Source organism: Epinephelus moara, chromosome 24 (genome assembly GCF_006386435.1).
Source record: "Epinephelus moara isolate mb chromosome 24, YSFRI_EMoa_1.0, whole genome shotgun sequence".
In the NCBI taxonomy this organism is placed as follows: Eukaryota; Metazoa; Chordata; class Actinopteri; order Perciformes; family Serranidae; genus Epinephelus; species Epinephelus moara.
In genome coordinates this window covers 8,661,869-8,683,372 of record NC_065529.1, presented here as the reverse complement: position 1 = coordinate 8,683,372, position 21,504 = coordinate 8,661,869, and the positions used below count along the sequence as shown (strand labels likewise).

At 39.9% G+C, this 21,504-nt stretch overlaps 1 protein-coding gene across 1 annotated transcript in view; it reads right to left on the bottom strand.

The window, feature by feature from the left end:
- nampt2 (nicotinamide phosphoribosyltransferase 2) overlaps positions 1-20,323 on the bottom strand; it is a 26,198-nt gene extending 5,875 nt beyond the window's left edge. Inside the window, exons 1-8 of the mRNA XM_050039342.1 lie at positions 20,043-20,323; positions 10,320-10,455; positions 9,874-9,977; positions 9,658-9,786; positions 7,812-7,970; positions 4,459-4,589; positions 2,917-3,142; positions 1,449-1,568 (exon numbers count right to left, since the gene is read on the bottom strand). Of these exons, the coding sequence (XP_049895299.1) occupies positions 1,449-1,568; positions 2,917-3,142; positions 4,459-4,589; positions 7,812-7,970; positions 9,658-9,786; positions 9,874-9,977; positions 10,320-10,455; positions 20,043-20,090 (1,053 nt within the window). The 5' untranslated portion in view covers positions 20,091-20,323. The remainder of the gene's footprint in view (positions 1-1,448; positions 1,569-2,916; positions 3,143-4,458; positions 4,590-7,811; positions 7,971-9,657; positions 9,787-9,873; positions 9,978-10,319; positions 10,456-20,042) is intronic.
- Positions 20,324-21,504: the final 1,181 nt, after the last annotated feature.

The window sequence follows — 21,504 nt, the reverse complement described above, 5'->3', positions numbered from 1 at the left end:
GCTTAACTCCAGGTGAAACTACTCCGAGCTGATTAAACTGATTCAAATCAGCTGTTCTGGAACCGGAAACTCAGAGTTTCCTGTCTCAGAGTAGATCAACTCAGAGTTCAGGATTAGACTCAGAGTTTGTTGAACCTGCTTTGTGAAACGGACCCCCTGTCAATTCTATCTGTTTACACCTGAGGTGGCAGTATCATAACCTACAAACTGTAGTTTTTCAGTCAACCACGTGGTGGTTGTCTACATAACTCATGGGGAAGGAAAAATGTTACCATGCCGACGACTTCAGAGAAGCTACTGTTAACCTAGGCTGTGTCGTCTTCAAAGTACTGTTGTTGTTATTTTGTATTTTTTGGACATGTGCAAGTAGGTGGTGGGAGAGGTCACGGATACTGCTTTTCATTTTGATGATTATAGATTTAGCATTGAAATTGTGACACCCCTTCTTTCAACACAGCATCAAACGTAAAAATGCAGACCATTTAGAAAGACCTTCAAATGGAAATACAACCTGGGTTTTATTTTGACAGTTTAGGCAATCTTTAGTATGAGTTACATTTTACCTAATAACTTCTGTGCAGAGATCTGGGACACAGAGACTATCTCAGACAAAGTTTCACATTAAGTAAGCTAGGGAGGTGCGTGATTAGTTCAGCAGTCACTTGAACGTTGCTTCCCTCACTAGTCAGCACCAGAAATACTAGTCGGTTAAACATATTATTAAGATTAGGGATGCATGATATCAGATTTTTTTTTGCTGATATCCTATATATAATATCTTATCTGGCCAATAACCAATACCGATATTGATATATTCCCTTTTTCCCCACCTAATTTTACTGCTCATCAAGTCTCTTCTGTAATGGAAATAACATATTATGCATGCATACTCTAGTCGTGATGGCCCACCAGCAGAAGGAGAGATGAAATACAACACTTTTCAATGTATGTAATATTCATTCAGAACAAGCACGTTGGCTGATTTTAATAGTTCATTTTAAAGGACAGGAGGGAAAACAAAAATATAATATACTACACTGAACAAATATTTAAATGCAGCACTTGTTTTTGCTCCCATTTTTCACAGCTTTAAGTGAAATTTTAGAGACCTTTAATGCACTCAATAGATACATTTCCTACAAGTTTTGGTCACAAATTTGTTAGCGAACACACAATCAGCATCTTGATAAACCACACTTGGCAGGAGTATGGATTAACTTGAAAAAGGAGAAGTGCTCACTAACATGGACTTAAACAAATCTGTGACCAAAATTTAAGAGAAATATATCTATTGAGTCCATAAAAAATTCTTAGACCTTTGACTTTAACCTGTGAAAAATGGGAGCAAAAACAAAAATCCTTGGTTTAAATATCTGTTCAGTATAAATAAGATATAATTATAAAGAAGAGTTAACCCTGGCCAGTACAACAACAAAACTTGTACTCACCTCATCTACGGAGTTGAGGTCAATGCCGTCTCCTTGAATTATTCGCAGGTAAGAAGGCAGCACCTTGTATCCCACAGAATTCAGAGAACAGCCAAAACACTCCTCCAAAATCTTGAGGACCTACAAGTGGCATTATAAATATATCCATTTTGGTGTTTGATTCATACAAGTAGGTATCAGCCATGTTTAGATAAAGCAGTCTGAACACCTTCAAACCTCAGTTTATGTACATTAAATAATTAATAGTAATGATTACAATACAAAGGAGGGCCAAGACGAAGCAAACGTTCCAAAATTCAAGTTAAAATACACTTTCATAATGGTTTCATTGCAGAGGAATTTCCAGGACTAACAGTAAGATAAACTGACTTGTCAATGACTACTAATTACCTACAGTGTCTAATTTAATCTAATTTAAATCTTCACAGCTATCCATGGTTGATATAATGTACAAACTTAACAAAATCTTAAAAGGTAAAGGTAAGATAAAACCTTATGTGTAAACACAGTAACTGCAACTTGGTTGGTTGGAAATTTCACAATCTGCCACCTGCTGTCACCAAATTGAAATACCCCCTTTGCTTAAGTTCAAACGTTTTTACAAAAACAATTGTTCATCCTTAGTCGCTGCTTCCTGACTGCTGAAGTTAATTCAAATGTAGAAAAGAAAAAATGAGAAACAATAGAAAAGTGGAAAATTTCACTCTTTGATTTTACCCAGCAGCTGAAAAACAGGCAAAAAGGTCATTTTATACCTTAAACAAGTGCTCGTAGCTCAGTTAAAACATAAAAAATATCTCATATTACCTTGAGCAAAACACCAGCAGGCTCTGCCGAATGTGCTGCTGATGTGTCATTAGTGGACACAATGTGAAGATTAAAGGATTTACTGAAACGTTAAAATGCATATTTTTGTGTTGACCAAAGAATTTCAGGTGTCAGTGTTAATGGGAGTGAATGGTAGAAAGTGAAATCATTTGCCGCACTTTGATGGTCATAGCTAATGACGTGTATTGTATGTCTTACTGCTTAGTTCGAGAAAAAGGAGACTGAGTGAACATTTTGAGGCGTAATTTGTGAATGAAGGTTAAAAGGTTTTTTTTCCTCGTTTGCAAAACCAAAGTAATGCCCACATTATGCCTTTGTCACTGCAGGTGCAATGGACACCTGTCACTAAGTGCAAAACAGTATAAACAAAATTAACTTTTAAAAAGAACTGAAAGACAGCAAAAAGTGGTGGCCCCATTTTAGAAAGTATAATTGGATGTTTCTAGCTCCATCTATTAAGAATACTTCAAAAGTTTGAGAAGTCTCTCAGATCTTCATTGTTAAAAATAGCCACAAACATTTAGTTCTAAAAGTAAAATTTCAAGCCAAAAATCGCACCAATATCCCAAGATTTAGAAGATTTTAGATAACTGTTTTTCTGTGGATGTCCAACAAAGTGTAATCCAGCCCTGTTATTTACCTCGATAAGGGTCTCTGCAGGGTCTCCGGAGTCCGGCCGGATGACGAGGCATGAGTCCTGGCTGCGCTCCATGACTCGCTCCTTCAGCTTGTCTCCCCAGATGTGTTTACAGGCGTTAAAGATGTCGTAGCTGTCGCTGACCACTGACACCGGCCCTGAGGAGAACTGGTCAAGGACTCGCTCAAACGCCTCCTTCTCCCTGCTCCTCCCCCAGGAGATGATGGTACTGCATGACAGGAAGCAAGTAATCAAATCAGTCTTGTAGGTCTATAGATATTAACACCAGTCCTAATATCTGAAGATACAATCCCTGACGGTGTTCCCTCACAGTTAATTGACAACTCAACCAGCAGATTAGTAAGACTGATTCTAAATCAAAAGTCAAAATAAAATAAAAAGGTGCAAACAAGATCTTTTTCTAATACAGTGCCATGCAAAAGTATTCGACCCTTTGGTGTTTTTTTCATATTTTGTTGTGTTACAACCTGTAATTTAAATGTATCTTTATTTGGATATCTTAAGTAATGGACCTACACAGAACAGTCAAAATTGCAAGTGAAATGGAAAAAAAAAAAAAAGTTTAAAATTTTCAACAACAACAAAAAAGAAACTGAAAAGTGGTGCATACATGTCTTCACCCTCTTTGCTATGACGCCCCTAAATAAGACCTGGTGCTACCACCATCAATAGGTACATCATTTATTACGTGAAGTCCATCTGTGTGCAAACTAAGTGTCACATGATCGTAGTACACCTGCTCTGAAAGGCCCCAGAGTCTGCACCACCACTAAGCAATGGATACCACCTAGTAAGTAGCACCATGAAGACCAAGGAGCCCTCCAATCAGGTCCGAACAAAGTTTTGGAGAAGTGCAGATCAAGGTTGGGTTATAAAACGTCCCACTGAGCACCATTAAATCCTTAATTACAAAATGGAAAAAATTTGGCAGCAACAACAAACCTGCCAGGACAGTGTCGCCCACCGACACTCAAGGACCAGGCAAGAAGGATATTAATCAGAGAGACAACAAAGAGACCTAAGACAACCCTGAAGGAGCTGGAAAGCTCCACAGCAGAGACTGGATTATCTGTCTAAAGGACCACTTTAAGCCATACACTCCACAGGGCTGGACTTTATGGAAGAGTGGCCAGGAAAAATGCATTGCTTAAAAAAGAAGTTTGCCAAAGGCATGTGGGAGACTCCCTAAACTTATGGAAGAAGGTACACCGGCCATGTGAGGCCAAAATTGTTCCCTGTGGCTACTCTTTCATATTTTGTAATGGATTTAATGATGCTCAGTGGGATGTTCAAAGTTTTAGATGCATTTTTATAGCCCAACCCTGATCCGCAATTTTGACTAAATAAATAAATAAATTCAAATAACCGGTTGTAATGCAACAAGATAGAAAAAAGTAAGGCACTGTAGAATACGATGTTGCTGCAGACTACATTCATGATGTTCACTGTCTTATCTGCAATTTACGTGTGTGTGTGTGTGTGTGTGTGTGTGTGTGTGTGTGTGTGTGTGTGTGTGCGTTATACCTGTGCTCTGCTGCTGGAATGGAGAAGCCAGCCATTGGGCAGCCATAGTATCGCTGAGCCATTAGCAGCCCAGCCACTGTGTCTGTACTGCAGAAATTAACCAGGTGAGCTGCTCCACCTAATGCTGCAGACTGGAGAGGAGAGGAGAGGAGAGGAGAGGTGGGGTTGATAAGTCACTGCTGTTTAAATGTTTTTTTTAGGTTCAGTTCAAAACCCGGCACAGTGTAAAAAGTTAATAATTCAGCAACCACCAATCTATTACAGGATTATTATATCCTGACCATCATACTACCTGTCGCTGTGACTTGGTGTAAAAAAAATGTTAGGTTGGTGTAGTATTACAATAAAAACCGTTTACTCCAACAGACGGGGCGATTGACATTTCAGTCGATATAAACCAAGTAAAATCACAGAAGTGCAGAGCACATTATATTCCTTTGAGTCATGCCCGCCTTTTTGTTACTTTACACACGCCTGACTTGAATTTTACACCTCATGAGTGAATATGAAGGGTTACCATTCAAATCTAGCTACAATGAAGAGGGAGCTGAGCCAGAAGGTCCATCTACATCTCAACCCTCATCCATGGTCATGAGCTCTGGGTAGTGACTAAAAGAATGAGATCACGGATAAATGTGGACGAAATGAGTTTCCTCTGTAGGGTGGCCGGGCTCAGCCTTAGAGATAGGGTGAGGAGCCCGGACATCCGGACGGAGCTCAGAGAAGGGCCGCCGCTCCTTCGTGTCAAAAGGGGTCAGTTGAGGTGATTTGGGCATCTTATCAGGATGCCTCCTGGGCGCTCCCCGTTAAAGGTGTTCCAGGCACGTCCCACTGGTAGGAGGTCCTGGGGCAGACCCAGGACACGCTGGAGGGATTACACATCTCATCTGGCCGGGGAACACTTTGGGGTCCCCCAGGAGGAGCTGGAAAGTGTGCTTGGGAGAGGGACATCTGGGGTGCTTTGCTTGGCCTGCTGCCAATGCAACCTGGCCCCGGATGGATGGATGGATGGATGGATGGATGGATGGATGGATGGATGGATGGAAATGTGCATAAAAAAGGTGGATGGAATTGCACCTCTTGTCTTCCCTTCAGTAATTTTGTATTTTTCATATTTATCAGCAGATTTTCTCAACAATTCTTACGAATGACTGCGTGACTGAAAGGTTTGGGTCCCTCTCGTAGCCATCAGGGCTGAGCTGAGCTGATAAAGGTGCCTTCAGTTACCAGCGAGAGGAGCTCCAACTCAAAAAGCTACTGATTCTGTCAGCGACACTGTTGATTCAGTACATAAAATTCAGCTTCAGAAATAAGTGTTCAAGATTTGTTCCTGTATGTAATCAGACAGACATTAGGTTAATATTGCATTGACACTAGTCTGCCTTCATGATATAAACCCACTGCTGCTGTCTGCTTTAAAATATGTTCAAATCAACCTTTCAGTTGTAAGTTGACCTATAAGAATCTCATTTCAAAACCCTCTTTCAATGAAACACTTTCACCAGCTCAGTGGCTCCACTGTACAAGAGCTTCATGCTTATTATGTCAGACTCTCCCTCTGACTTTCATTGAGTTCTCTTAATCTAACCTTAGGGCCTTTAATCAGTAACGTGACCAGTAAGATGTCATGCAGTCATTTGATATCAGCGTGACACAGCCATATAGACCAAGTAGCTAAAATGCACACCAGTAACATGACACAATGATAAGAATATTCTTTTAAAGAACTTTCCCTTTTCCAAAAAGATTCTTATTCTTGGTCATGCTGACAGTGATTACTAAGAAATAGTGCTGCACGATTAATCTAATCGCAATCGCAATCGCGATGTCAGGCTGTGCGATTATATAACCGCATAAAAGGCTGCGATTTGCGATTTAATGTAGGCTAAATAAATGATAACGTGTGCCTGTGAACGTGACTGTCTCTCCTGTAGTGTGTGGAGTTTGTTGACATCACGACCACAAGCTATCCCGGTGCGTGCAGCTGGCGTGCAGCAGTGACCAACACAGACGCTGAAGAAGAGCATGAGCTCGACCATGAACAGGCTGAGTTGGTGGCGAAAAAAACGTCTGTTACATGGCGATACTTTGGATTCAGGTACGGCGACATTGAACAGAAAGACATGCTGTTTAAGTGTAAAAGCTAAAGTCGCCACGTCCCGCGGCAACACGACCAATCTATATCAGCACTTGAGACAGGACGTGGCGACTTTAACTTTTAAACTTTTATACAGCACATCTTTCTGTCCAACGTCGCCGTACCTGAAAGACGTGCTATGTAAAAGTTTAAAAGCTAAAGTTGCCACGTCCCGCGGCAACACGACCAATCTATATCAGCGCTTGAGACAGCACAGCACAGAGAAAAGTAGGAAGAGTGCATGCGAGAGAAAGCCGAGCCGTGTGACGTTAAAGACAAAGAGACAACTGAAAGCCGCCAGAGCCTCATAAAACAACATCCAAGCACAGTTAAGTAAACATTTGTCACAGGGAAATCATGGACTCCATAACAAATGAAAAATTGAGCAATTTTGCTCGGTTTGGCGCTAGGTATGGCGCTGGAATTTGAACGCCTGAATGCAACATATGCTCGCTCCGCTGTGTGTACAATTTAAGTTTAAGTTTATTTACTTTATTAATCCCCCTGAGGGGAAATTCAATGTTTTCACTCTTGCTTGTCAATTACACACGTCCGAAAGACACACACATGCACAAACAGGACCTATACATGCACAAAGTGGAGAGATGTCAGAGTGAGGGGGCTGCCCTTGGTGAGGCGCCCCGAGCGGTTGGGGGGTTCGGTGCCTTGCTCAAGGGCACCTCGGCAGTGCACAGGAGGTGAACTGGCACCTCTCCAGCCACCAGTCCACGCTCCATATTTTGGTCCGGACGGGGACTCGAACAGGCGACCCTCCGGTTCCCAACCCAAGTCCCTATGGACTGAGCTACTGCCGCCGGACTGAGTTCCGTGCTGCGCTGCTGTGTGAGCAGCGTGTTTGACTGTGCTCAGTCTGTTGATGGTCATTGACAAACTGTCTGTCCATAACAATAACTATGTCAGGTCAGTGCCCCCTAATATAATGTAGGGGAAACACTGAATCAGGCAAAAAGACTCATGATACCATTTATTTATTACATTTTATTGTAATTATATTGTAATCGCAATCGCAAATCGCGATATTGTCCACCATAATCGCAATCGCACATTTTTACCAAATCGTGCAGCACTACTAAGAAATTCTTTTAGTGCAAACACAGTACCTGTACATCTAAACCTAACAGAAACTCTGTTAGGTTTATCAACCTCAGTGCTGGTTTCTCACTAAATAAAAACAAGGACAGAAAGTCCTCCTGACCTCCTGTGAAGAGACTCCTCTGTAGCCAAAGTCATGCAGTTTCAGGTCCAGACCTTCCAGGCTCCCAGAGGTGGCCTTCAGGTGCTTGGCCAGGATCTTCTTGAACTCTCTGGATATGGTGGCCACTGTGATAGGATACCACATCTGGACCAGCATGGTCTGCAGTCAGCAGATTGGGTTGGTTAAAAATAGCATGGGTGTGGGGAGAGAGAACAGATAGTGATAAGTTGATGAGAAAAAAAGAGAAAGGGCTGTTGTTAATGACAGAAAAGGGAAGATTTAATGACAGTGCTGCAATATTGATTTTCAGTTTTTTTCTGATTTTAATCCAATTTTATTCATGATTTTGGCTTTCCACAATTAAATGAACATGACTGACTCCAATATTTGTGATGAAAATGCATGCTCCACTAATAGAAAACTCTTCTGCACATCAAATGGAGCGCTTTATTACATTGTAGACCTGTGAGCACTAAATTCCTTCGCCAAGCGCCTCCTTCACTGCTGTTGCTTTCTCTTTGTTTGTCTTGAGACTACTGCTGAGGAAGTGTGACCGCGCATCAGGGACAGTTGGTGGGAGTCCGCACCCACAAAACACAATGACAGGGCTAACTGTTAGCATCACACGACTAACATTACCTCATAGTTATTAATGGGTTTAATGACAGAGGCGAGCAGTTTCAGTGTCAGTGTGAGTTTGTTGGGACCGTTAAATGGCTTGGTGTCAGGCGTTGGCCACTGCAGCTGTGTTAGCTTGGGCAGATGTTGAACTGACCGAGAGGAGAGAGGCGACGATGATGGTCCTTCAGCACTGCGTCTGACCTGTGTAACGGCAGCAACAGAAAGCTTGCTGATGTTTCTTAAGTTAACTTCAAATTTATGGTTGAATAGGCTAATTAAAGCTTGGTTGTTCAATTAATGAATTTCCAATGGATCTGTTTTTTGTTGTTGGCCAATATACATTTCTATTCTTCTGTAAGATTTTTTTTTTGTTGCACCTACTCTAACTAGCCCTATATTAATTTAATGTGAGTACTTGAATATGGAAATTACTTAAAATGCCCATCCCTAATAGCATCTTTATAAAGACTGTTTGCTTTGTCAAACAGGGACGCATTTTTTTAACCTCAATGATGAGTCTCTCCACAGTGTCATTTGCCATATTGAACCTAACACCTTGTAAATTCAGAGAGATTTGGCTGTCAGTGATTCGTGATCGTTAATCAAATCGCTCTGAAAGTGATCCCAACAATACAGTCACCACTGTTGTTGTTATTAAGGCCCAGACAAGCTAAACCGCCTTCAAAGAACTAGCGGCAACGAAAGCCGACTGTTGCGTTGCCTCCCGTTGCCTGTGTCTCAGTCATTCAACATGCTGAATTGGCTGAAAAAAAGCTGACAAAGACTGATGAGGGCTAATGGTGCTGGACACACCACAAGACTATGGCGACAGACGCTCACTGAAGGCCCAACATTGACTGATGGCCGATCACTGGCTTGGTGTGTCAGGGCCTTTATACTTGTAATTTTTAAAACAATATATTTATGGTTACTGTTATTAACATTCTTGATGTGGACAGCCCCTTAGTGTGTGAAACATTTTTTTGGTGAGATTAAATGGAGTGGACACTCCCATCTCTGTATATCTAAAGAGGTATTACTGAGATCTTTTATCCTGTGCCATTTAATCACTGATAGTCACATAATCAACATGCAATTTCTTGTGGAATCCTGTCTTTGAAATGTTGGTGTAGCCCCATAGGTAGTATGGAATATGTTATTTGACTTATCTGCTAATTCAACCCTTTCATCAACTGAAAAAACTAAAAACACATTCTGGGTTTACCTCAATGTAGTTGGTGAGCCAGTAGAAGTTAGGATCTGTGTTTTCCACAGTGAAGAGCACGTTGCCTCTCGGTATAATCCTTCCCTCGGGGACAGCTTTGATCCGGATAGGAAGACGGCCATCATGTTTCTGACATAGTAACACATTTCCTTCAGGTTAGATATACGCTGATGAATCTGTCTAGACAGACTGAAAGTTGAAAATCTTTTTGGATACCTCAAGGATTTTCCTCCAGCTTTCCTCATTGAACACAGCCTGTTTGAAGTGCATCTGGTAGAAGAGCTTGGCTTCCTGAATCTTCTCTTCTGTGACCACTGGGCCTGAATAGAACAAAACAAGTTACTACAACCTCTGTCAAATGCAGAAAACACAAAGGATTAACTCAACATCCAGCTTATATGAAAGTGTACAAGTGTAGTTGATCTACTGCTTTATTTACACATGATGTTATATTTACCAAACCATTTCAGCTGACACTTTTGAGGGGTGAGAGACAAAGTACAGCACAGACTATTTCTCCTGTGTCTACAGCAGTTTTATTACAAGGCACTTCATTCCCCAATTATCTCCTTAACAGCAAAGTGCCATTAAACAAGCACTTTTCTTTCCTCTATGGTTCTGTCAATTTATGTCTTAGATCAGCGGGGATGATGTGAACATACCTATGAGGTATTTCTTCAGCAGGTACTGAAGACCAAAGAACACCACTTCACTAAACTGGGAGCCTTTCTTGCGTCTGCATTCAAAGTAGGAGTAGATTTTGCTGACATTTGGAGGATACTGTTTGTAGTGTGTGATCTGAAAGGCAAGAAACAGAAGTCAAGCATAACCAGCCTGCAAGCAGAGTCCCCAAACAACTTGAGTTCTAATTAAAACACAACACAACGTAATCTTAAGAATCACCCTTAGTATGGGTAATGTTTATTCGTCACTTTTTAATCTTTTCACACCAGGGCTGAATTGTGAAATAGCATGAAATAAACCCCCAGTAAGCACACTAATGACAAGCAGAAAACTGTAGGATTGCTTGCTCAACGTGATGCTTGCGTTTACAGTAAACACATTTCCTGGATCCATGTGGGAGGTAACGATGACAGCTTAAAGCACAAGTCTTTCTTTGTGCTCCTGTAGCACTAATTGAATAATCAACAGCAACAACCAGTCAGTCACTGGGAAAAAAATAGCTTCAAGAGGCAATCCCTCTACATTCTTTTGCCACATTCTGCCTCCTATTTCAGTTCCCTCTCCTTCCCCCCTTGTCTACGAGAACGAACTCAGAATTACTTTCGATACCAAACAAGGAAAACAGGCGGTGTTTTTACTGAAAGCTATATCAAGATAAGTCCTTTTAGTAGGATTGATCAAGTAAAATGAGAGAGCACAGGAGGGTATGAAAGCAGTATTTTACTTTACTTTAGTGGCAGGTTTATAGCTGACCGACGCGTTACATATTGTTACCCTAAGAATATGTTAGGTTACTCAAAAAAAGCCATTATGTGGCATGGCAGTGGTGCTATACATGTCCTTTGACAGTTTTAATGAAAACAAAAACAGAAAAATAAAGTTCTGCGCAATGTGAAGTACAACCCCAATTCCAACAAAGTTGGGATGCTGTGTTAAGGGTAAATCAAAACAGAGTGCAATGATTTGGAAATCCTTTTTGACCTGCATTCGATTGAATACAGTCCAAGAAAGTTCAAACTGTTCATTTTTTTTATAAATATCCACTCATTCTGAGTTTGATGCCTGCAACATATTCCAAAAAAAGTTGGGACAGGAGCATGTTTACTACTGTGTCACGTCACCTTTTCTTTTAACAGCACTCATTAAGTGTTGAAGTGAAATTCTTTCCCATTCTTGCTTGATATATGACTTAAGTGACTTCAGTCTGGGTTCTCCATTGCTGCATTTTGTGCTGCATAATGCACAACACATGTTCAGATGGAGACAGGTCTGGACTGCAGACATGCTAGTCTCTTACCCGCACTCTTTTATTGCAAAGCCAGTGTGTGAGTGTGTGTCATTTTCTTCCTGGAATAAGCAGGGACATCCCTAAAAAAATGCTCCTGGATGGCAGCATATGTTGCTCCAAAACCTGTATGAACCTTTAAGCATTAACAGAGACTTTACAGATGTGCAAGTTATTCATGATGCCATGGGCACTAACACACCGTCATACCATCACGGATGCTGACTTTGAAGTTTGTACTGGTAACAATCTGGATGGTCCTTTTACTCTTTAGTCCGGAGGACACAACATCCATGATTTCCAAAAACAGTTTGAACACACACTCGAGCTTGGGTCCAGAAGTCTGCAGTGTTTCTGGATGTTGTTGGTAATTTGCATGGTAGATACCTAACTTGCATTTGTAGATGGAGTGATGAACTGTGTTTACCAAGAATGGTTTTCAAAAGTGTTCTTGAGCCCATGTAGTAATATCCTTCATACAATCAAGTTAGTTTTAATGCAGTGCTGTCTGAGGGATCAAAGGTCACAGACATTTAATATTGGTTAAGTGAACTATGTTGTTATGGTTTAATCGGAGTTCATCTGAATTTTCATAATGATCTTTCCCAAGTAGCTCGAAAAGTACTCTAAAACATTCTAAAATAAAGTAGGCTATATTTGCTAGTGTCAATTAATTAATTAATTTGTTGATTACTATCAGATTTGCAATGTTAAGCATCTGTGTTTTAGCAATTACAGTGAATTTTGTGACATTATTTTCATATAAAAAGTGACAGTTCCAGTATGAATGACGGGATTTTTGGTTTTGGAAAATTACAGATATGGCTGGAAACAGCAAATGAGGGACTGCATAAGTAAATCATTTGTATTAATCTGATCTATAGAAAACATTGTTCTTAGCCACAGTGGCTGATAGGTTTGACAGATTAGTAGCAAACAAAGCTAAGCACCGGTCACGGGTACTCATGATTATGCTTGGAGATGCCAGAATTAAAGGAATAAAATACCGGCTGCTCTGAGTCCTTGTGGCAGTGTGTGGTGTGTTCATGTGCTGATGGAAAGGTCTGGACATCTACAAATCTTGGCTGCAGAACAGCATCACAATCACCATACCCAGTCACAAAATGGAACCCAAAACAAACCATTAGCAAACATGAATTTTATAAGATGGTATAATGTGGATTTGTAAATTACCAATTAATCTGTGGAAGGCTTATGAGGAGGAGGCTGTCTGCTTTTTAATGTGTTCTGGGGAACATATTATACATTAACAGTTCAATACAAAAAAAAAAAAAAAAGTAATATTAATTTTTTGTAGGTTTGTTACATTTGTTACATAATTTATGCTAACTTCCCGACTGGAAATATAATTGTGGTTATTGGGCCTCTTGCTCCCTGATCATTTCAGACGTTTTTCAGTCTCTCAACAATCAGTAATCAGCGATGTACTGTGGCACTTATCTGTCCTAATATTGATAATATTGATACTATAACTGCTTAAACTTTCAGTTATCCTCAGACAGTGTTTTTGGGGCACCTCAGGTAGGCTGGTGGGGGAAGGACCCTGAACACATCACAGAGACAAAGCACTGCTTAAGACTGAAAGAGTAGCAAGCAGCAGGTGTGTGCACACACCAGCATGATTATGGTATTAGCATGCTGTTAACAGCATGTCCAGCCCAGGGGTGTAGTAAAGGATTAAGAGCTGCACGGAGCAAGGCACCAGGACATATCAGACCTCTGAGAATTCCTCAGAAACTTTAAAACTGAAAGCTAAAGCTCACAGTGCTCTCAGACTGTGCTGCGGATGCATGCTGGATATAGTCGTTAATTATTACACAAGTTATGCAACTTGGAGTTTCAGCAGAAAACAAAACACACAGCCAAGTCACATGTAGACCCTGGCTAGTGCTAGAGTAAAAAAGCATGTAGTGATGGCATACGTCATAATCTGCATTATACAACAGTAAGTCCCAAACAAAAAATTTAATTGGACAAGAGGCATGCCATGATAGCTGGCATCAGCAGTGGGACATTTAACTATGCACTGTAAACACTCCGCTTTACAGGTGTTCTAAACATTTTATTACATTCACTGTTAATTAGCCTAGATTAACAGTCATCATAACAAACTTTGCACCGCAATGATTAACATATTTCCACAAATAACATTTGAACGTCATCAAAAGAGAGCAAAGGGAAGGAAAAAGGCCTGGATACTTCATTGCAAACCTTGAGTGCTGTGTAGTATGCTGCGTGCTTCCAGTTTGCCAAAAATAATTAATTGATCATTTGAATACGGGCAGCTCTCTTCTGCATCCAATGCAGTTTGGTTTTCGGGCTCACCATTCAACAGAATCAGCCATCAGTGTCTTCTTAGAAAAGGTTAAAAACTGTCTTGATAAAAGTGCCTGTGTAGGAGCCGTCTTTCTGGATTTGAAAAAGGCTTTTGACACAGTAGATCATTAGATTCTCATTGCTAAACTGAAGGCCTTTAACCTTTCTGAACATGCTACATTATGGATGAAATCATATCTGTCTGAACGAAAGCAATATGTTTCTGTTGATGAGATCAAATCATCTGATCTTGAGTGTACAGTGGGAGTTCCACAGGGATCCATACTTGAACTTTTTTCTTTATATATTAACTAGTCCAGCAGTAGGATGATTTGCCAAATGTCTGTCAGACTGTGGATATTTTGATGTATGTGGATGATGCAGTGATCCTGACTAAAGCTAAAAGTCCACAAGAGGCCTCTAACATTCTGACTTCAGCACTGATCCCTATACAGAAATGGCTCACCAACTCATGTCTAATGTTAAACACTAAAAAGACTGTCTGTATGATGTTTTCGGAAAAAAAAAATTGACATCAGCCATTCTGGTATTTTCTTAAAGGGTGAAGAGCTTGAACTCGTAAATGAATTCAAATATCTAGGTGTCATTCTAGACCCAACTCTGTCTTTCGAAAATCATGTGAAGAAAGTCATAAGAACAGTCAAATTCAACTTGAGTAATTTTAAACAAATAAGATCATCACTAACTGAAGAAGCAGCGAGAATGTTCATGCACTCTATGATCTTCTCACATATTGAGTACTGCTTCACAAACTTGTCACTCACAGGCAAAACAGTACTCAAACCTATTGAATCTCTTTATAAAAAAACTTTGAAGATCTTTGATAAAAAACCCTTCTCTTATTATCACTGCAACATCCTAGTGCGCCACAATCTCCTGAGCTTTGACAATTTTACTACCTTCAAACTTGCATGTTCCGTATATAAGATCTTGAATGGACTTGCACCTCCACCTCTGAGTCAGTTTTTTAAACGTAAATCAATCAGTAATGCCTCCACTAGAGCAAGCTCAAATGGAGACTGTGAAATCCCGTTCAGACGCACTTCATTCTCTCAAACTGTTTTATCTGTCAGAGGTAGTAAAATCTGGAATAGCCTGCCAATCTCCATAAGAGATTTCTCCAGCTTTTCCATCTTTAAAAAGCATTTAAAAGACTGGCTCAAGCACAACCAGACCTGTAACCATTGTTAATGTATATAGCACCTTTGTGATTATGTACATTAACATGGGCAAACTAGCACTTTAGTACGAATACTACACCGCTTTAAAATTATACTCCCTCTTTCCATTCCATCTCCAGCATCTTCATTATCCTCTAAGAATAAATGTACTGGTCTCTGCATTGTTGCAACCCCATTTTTCATATTCACCCCCAACAGATTTCTCCCTAGTCTAATTTTATTTAACTGAAATCGTGGTAACTCAACTTTTTATATCAATAACTGAGCACTGCAGCACTCATACCAACACTCCCATAAATTATGACTATAATCATGAACAGGTTTTGCATTGCTTTGCCTCACTTTTTACCACACAATAAAATCATGTTGCACTGTATTATACTGCACTAAATGTATTGGTCACACTTCTATTTTCTGTTTTGCACTAGATGTGTTGTCCTTGTTTTGTATTACTGTCTGTTTTGATGTCGTTCTGTAGTGTTATATGGTTGTCCTTGATTACCTGTTTTTGTTTGATCGATTTTAATGACTTTGAGGTTTTTTAACACCATGCCGGAGGACCACAGTTGTGAATTAGCCTTTGGCTAAAACTGACACATTTACAGAAATGTCCATTAATGTGCACTGTCCTCCTTCTAAATAAACAAATAAATAAAAGAAGAAGAAATGGATTAGTGTGGATAATGTTATAGAACTGACTGTAAACAGCAGGCCAGTGTCCTGCCCCAAACATCAGAGACAGCTGCGGCTGCAGGGCAAACAGCTTATTTTCACATCTAAATTGGTGAATTAAGGGTTTATTATTTTCTATTTCGACCAAACTAGAGTTGGTGATGGTCAGAACAGTGGACTAAGTAACTTAACAGCTAACAACAATAACCAAGATGGTTTGGGTGAGTTTTATTTTGTTTCTGTAAAGCATGAATGAAGTGTGTTTTACAATGAGTTAACAAGGAAATCAAGTTAATCTTAGTTAGCTATAAGAGAGAAACAAAAATTCAAAAAGGTGTACAGCTGTATTTCACTGTTTAATGGGGCAAAGAGGTGTAAGAATATTACCTTCTTGACATTTTGTGAGTTTATTTTGTTTACTTATTAAAGCAAAAATGCCAAAAGAGCTGTGTGTGAAGCTGCCAGTCTGGGGTAAACCGGCATTGTAAACCCCGGTAAAATTCCAGGGAGGTCTGAAGGTATGAAAAAATAGATGCTGCCCAAGCCTACAATGTAATACATCCATGTGTACTTACAGAAGTATCGGATTTGAGACACAGCACAAGTTTGCTTATATGACATCAGCTGATGTCGCAACGCACATCAAGCTGTTAACTCATCAGAATCACACATGCTACTAAAGTGACTATCAACAGATTTTTATTTTCTGGTTGCACAATAAATGGCAACAAACAGATAAATATACACAATACACTGCCTACGATCAATAACAGCCTTACTGATATTCATTACAAAAACACTTCCTCTCGTATGATACTGCTTAATCATCCCTGCTGTCAGAATCCAATTTTGCCCTGCTGGCGGGGCTGGATGAATAGTAAGGGGATCACCAAAGTCATAAGGACGCATGTCATGAATACCAAATTTCATGGGATTCATTAAATATTTGTTGAGATAATGATACTGGATTCTTGAGGGCGATACTGACACAGATATTTGTACCAATTTTATTGGGGAAACTGGTTGACAAACAAAGAAACCCAGTCAGTGATGCAGAGCATCAGCTTACTGCTGTGCATGTGGTTAAAACCAAATCAAGACCATGTGCTGTAGGTGTGACTGAAGTACTGTGCTCATTTAAACAAATATTTCAAGATCAGTTAATAAAAAGCTTTCATCGTTAAGTCGTAGAAGCTGCTCAGTTTTCAAAATGAATGCCAGATACAAAAATGAATTACCAGTTTTCAATGAATATACAGTATTTACTTTTTTTTTAAAATTCATGTGAAGTGCTGCCCTGTAAACCCAGTAAACCCAGTGGATTTTCAAAGAGCTCATCACAATGTACTAAATCAGATTCTATTATGTGATTGTGATGACAGACACATTGGAGGAATCCTCTTTGGCTGAGCTGCTGCTTTGGACTCATTTTCAGGGGTCGTTAGCGCTAATAAAAAGACTGGTTGGTCATCATCCAGGCCTTTGCCATTTGGCAGCAGTGCAAACCTTTGAATGACATCTAACAGTGACATCTGACATTTAACTCCACTGAGCTGAGCATAAGCTACTGTATGTACCCACACAGCCAGGAGAGTCAGTGGACTGACTCACAACTGGGTTTAGGTTACAAACTGTCTGAAATGAAACTAAAAGCTTAACAGCCAATTATAGGTTTCGTTCTGTGCATTGCAATGTAGAAAAAGGGACTGCATTGCAATGCAATTAATCACACAATGACTTGCACTTTAGAAGTTATGTTCACTATTACTGTCACTATTACATATGCATGTAAAAATCAGTGTTTCAACTTTTGACACTGATTTCTTTCTATCTTCCTTTCTTTTTATCCAATTACATCATTTGTCTTTCACCTACTATATATACACACTTCACTTTACTGTTCTTTCCCATACATAGGAGGATGAACTGCAATTCAGTGCCAGGTTAAAGCAGTTTGGAGCAAGATTTCCATAAACCCCTGCATGTTAAATCTGAAAATGCCTTTAAGTGTTACAGCCCTTATATAATCCAAAGCAGACATGGATAGCAGGACAGACAGCTGACATACATGTGGTTCTGGTTATACTACCTTGGGTGTCTATATACAAAGACATGCACACATACAGTCATGCATTGTAACTAAGTGTACATGCCAGGCTCAGTATTACAGTATACCAAGATAATTACAAATCCCGCCGATATGGTTTTGTGTGTGTCCACCTCAGGTCCCGTTTATACGACAACGATTTCAACTGACCTCAGGTCCCGTTTATACGACAACGATTTCAACTGAAAACGGTAAACTTTATTTGAGTTTTGGCCAATCGTTTACACGACAGCGGCGTTTTGGGTGCCTGAAAACGCAACGTTTCGTTTACACGACAGCGGCGTTTTGGGTGCCTGAAAACGCAACGTTTTGAAAACGGGTTCAGTGGAAGTTACTGTCAAGTACAGCAAGGTACACACATAACACAACACACCATTAAAAACATAGGCTTGGAACCCTAAATCAAAAGCCAGAAGGAGGCAGCTCAAATTCTGAGTATAGCAAATGCAAGGGATCTGCAGTTAAATGTTCAGCCTTCCTACAGTACAGCACTGGCAAATAGTTGTTTCTGTGACTTGCTCATCACTTTCCCTGCAATGTTTAGAGAGCTTGTTTTAGCTCCTTGCACTCAAGTTGCTGTACCATACTGTTATGTTATATGATAAAATGCTTTAAACCAGGCTTCTGAATGCCATTTCAAGTATGTGTTTTCCAACACCAAAATCTCTTCAACTTACTGATTAAAAACAATTGCTGACTGTCTCTCTTAAAAATGCTCCCTGAGTTCTCATTAAAAGTTAGGGTCTGATAATTGTGCCCAAGTACTTAAAATGTTCAATTTTTCCCACAGGCTGGTTACAGAGTATGACAGGGAGTATGTTATAGGTTCCTTTTGGTTTTGTTTGTATACTTAGTTCTATTGCTCTGACCATATTCATTTCCAGATGACTTGCCTAACACCAGTCCTGAGGTACAGTGACCTGTCTAAAGTAAGCCACCTCATGTATGGCATTGTCTTTCAGAAACAGACCAACAAAAACCATCTCATTAGTACAGGCTGGTAGTCACAACTCACACCATTTAGTAACAGGACATTCCTGATTCATTTTAAGAGCCCTTTGCCATACTGGGCCCCTGAGCATGGAAACTGTAGATATGACATTTAACTCTACTGGGCGTGAGCTACTGTATGACACAGCCTGCTTTAAACCGTGGACTCACAGCTGAATTTCAGTTGCGAATACACTAAAGTGAAACTGAAAGTTAACCAGACAATGAGGGGTTGGGCTCTGGACACAGCTACACTGAAATGCAGGAAACGAAAAGGTGTGGATTACTAGCTATGCATTACAATGCAAAGAATCACAGGACAGGACATTCCCAATTCATTTTAGGGCCCCTTGCCATACTGAGCAGGTGGCCCATGCACCTCGTTGATCTGGCCGTAACAGTTACATGTAGCACCAAGTCATCAAATACTCTAACGTTACTGAAAGTTGGCACCAAAATCTTGGTCAAACTATAAACTCCTTGAGCAGAAACGATAAAATCAAAACTAGTCTGTATTTTTTATTAAACACTGGTGCTGAGATAAAGCATGGTAAATGAGTTAAATAAAATTTGAATAATAGTTTAGGTATGGTGATTTCGAAACTTAGACATTAGCATCGGTCCAAATGTGAAGACATAACTTAGCCTAACGTTACTCAAGTTGCCGTGTCGTATCTTTTCAGATTAGGTTTCACGGGTTAAACTTCGATAAATGTCTATGGCTGGGACTCCAACGCTAACGCTACCCCCTGTAACCCCTGCTCCTGGTTTCAACAAAATGTAGGGTGCACTTAACGTTATAAGACCATACGTTACTCATAATACAGTGTCTGGGACTACTGCTGGTGCTTTCACTTACTGTAAGTTCACACACGGTCAACTACGAACTGAAACGTTGTAACACAGTCAAGACATTCTATTTACCTAAAATGCAACGGCTAACTTTACTCGTGATACGCGATGGTTTGTGGTGAAACAGTGGAGGAATGCGTAGCATACGGTATCCTAGCACAAACTGGTTTCACTTCAATTTAATGGAGAGAAAACAAAAACAAAACCCGAAATACAACAGAAAGGGTAGACAGGCAAGAAGAACGACTCCACTCACCTTATAAGAATCCGTCGCGAGCAAGAAATTGAAATCCTGTGCTGCCATTGTTGTTGTGGATGAATGAATCAACGTAAATGTCACTTGAGTCTCCTCCTAGCAAGTTAACAAGAGCGCGACCCAGAGCCCAGACCAGTCAGCAGAGAAAATAAACCTCAACGTCGAATTATTATGATTTTAACCCCTGAATTTCTCCAGTGAACTCCTATTCGGACGCTACGGCAAAGCTAATACACTCAGAGGTACAGCAGTACTCATTATGTAGGTTGGGGGTTATTGTAAAGGGGCGGGTTTCGGTACGCATGGCCACGCACACGTCCTCTCACCGCCTTTCTGATCTAGTACGTCATGCTGCATTCAAGGACAGCAGGTTTTTTTGAAAGAAGTTAAAGGAACACTCCGACATTTTGGACCGTATGCGTCATATACCGTAGCCTATATAACGAACAATATGGCTTAAACGTCTTTGCTGATATCAAAACGATGCATAGAAACTACACAGAAAAACAAAAGAGATAAATCAAAGATAGACAAGAGGCTAAAAATAAATTAAGGACTTAATTATGCTAAACAGTTTCATTGCAATTTTGTTCTTCACGAGTTTAAGGGCCCTCAGCTAAGAAAGAAACTTGTTATGAAACACACTAAACTTAGGCTTTACCTTCATATATTTGGATTTCTGTGGATAAAAACTTCCAAGAATGAGACTGTTGTTGACCAGATAGTCATCCTTGCTATTGTCGTTGAGCAGTCCATGAGTAATATCCTTCAGAGATGTAAAGTAAAAATTCGATACCTCCCAAGTATTAATTAATTAATTATTAGTATTAAATACTAAGTACCTCAGTATTTATCCGGGAATATGATACCAAAAGTTGCTATTGTTCATAAAAGATTTTAACCAATTAATTTTCAAGGTTCCATTGATAAATTCCAAATTGATAGCTTGAAGGCCTCCATCTTTAAACTCGTTGGTCATCTCTGCTCTTTGACAGTGATTCATTTTTTTCCAAATATAATCAAAATGTATGTGATTGATCTTTTTGATAGCTCTCTTAGGAACAGCCATTGAGTATTCCGGATAGATACACCTTAAGATGATCTCTATTTTAGTCAAAAAGATTTGACCCCATAAGCTAGTGTCTCTCAGTAACCATGAGTTGAGTCTGTTATGTTTACATCAAACTTGATGTCGTACCCAAGTTTATTAGGTCACGCAGTATAGTTTGCAGTGAACTTATAAGATTGCTAAAATCTCTCAGTCTGTAGGAGGCTTTACAGACTTGACGAGATTTAATTGTCAAAAAATCAATTTACTCATTATTGTCAAAACAGCACATTTAAGTAAATCAAAAGAAATGGCTGGTTAATAGTGTAATATGTAGCCTGTGCTTGTACTCCTCTGATTTCATGTTTCTTATGGACCATCTTAAATCCTTAATGATAATGTAGTGTTTCTGTG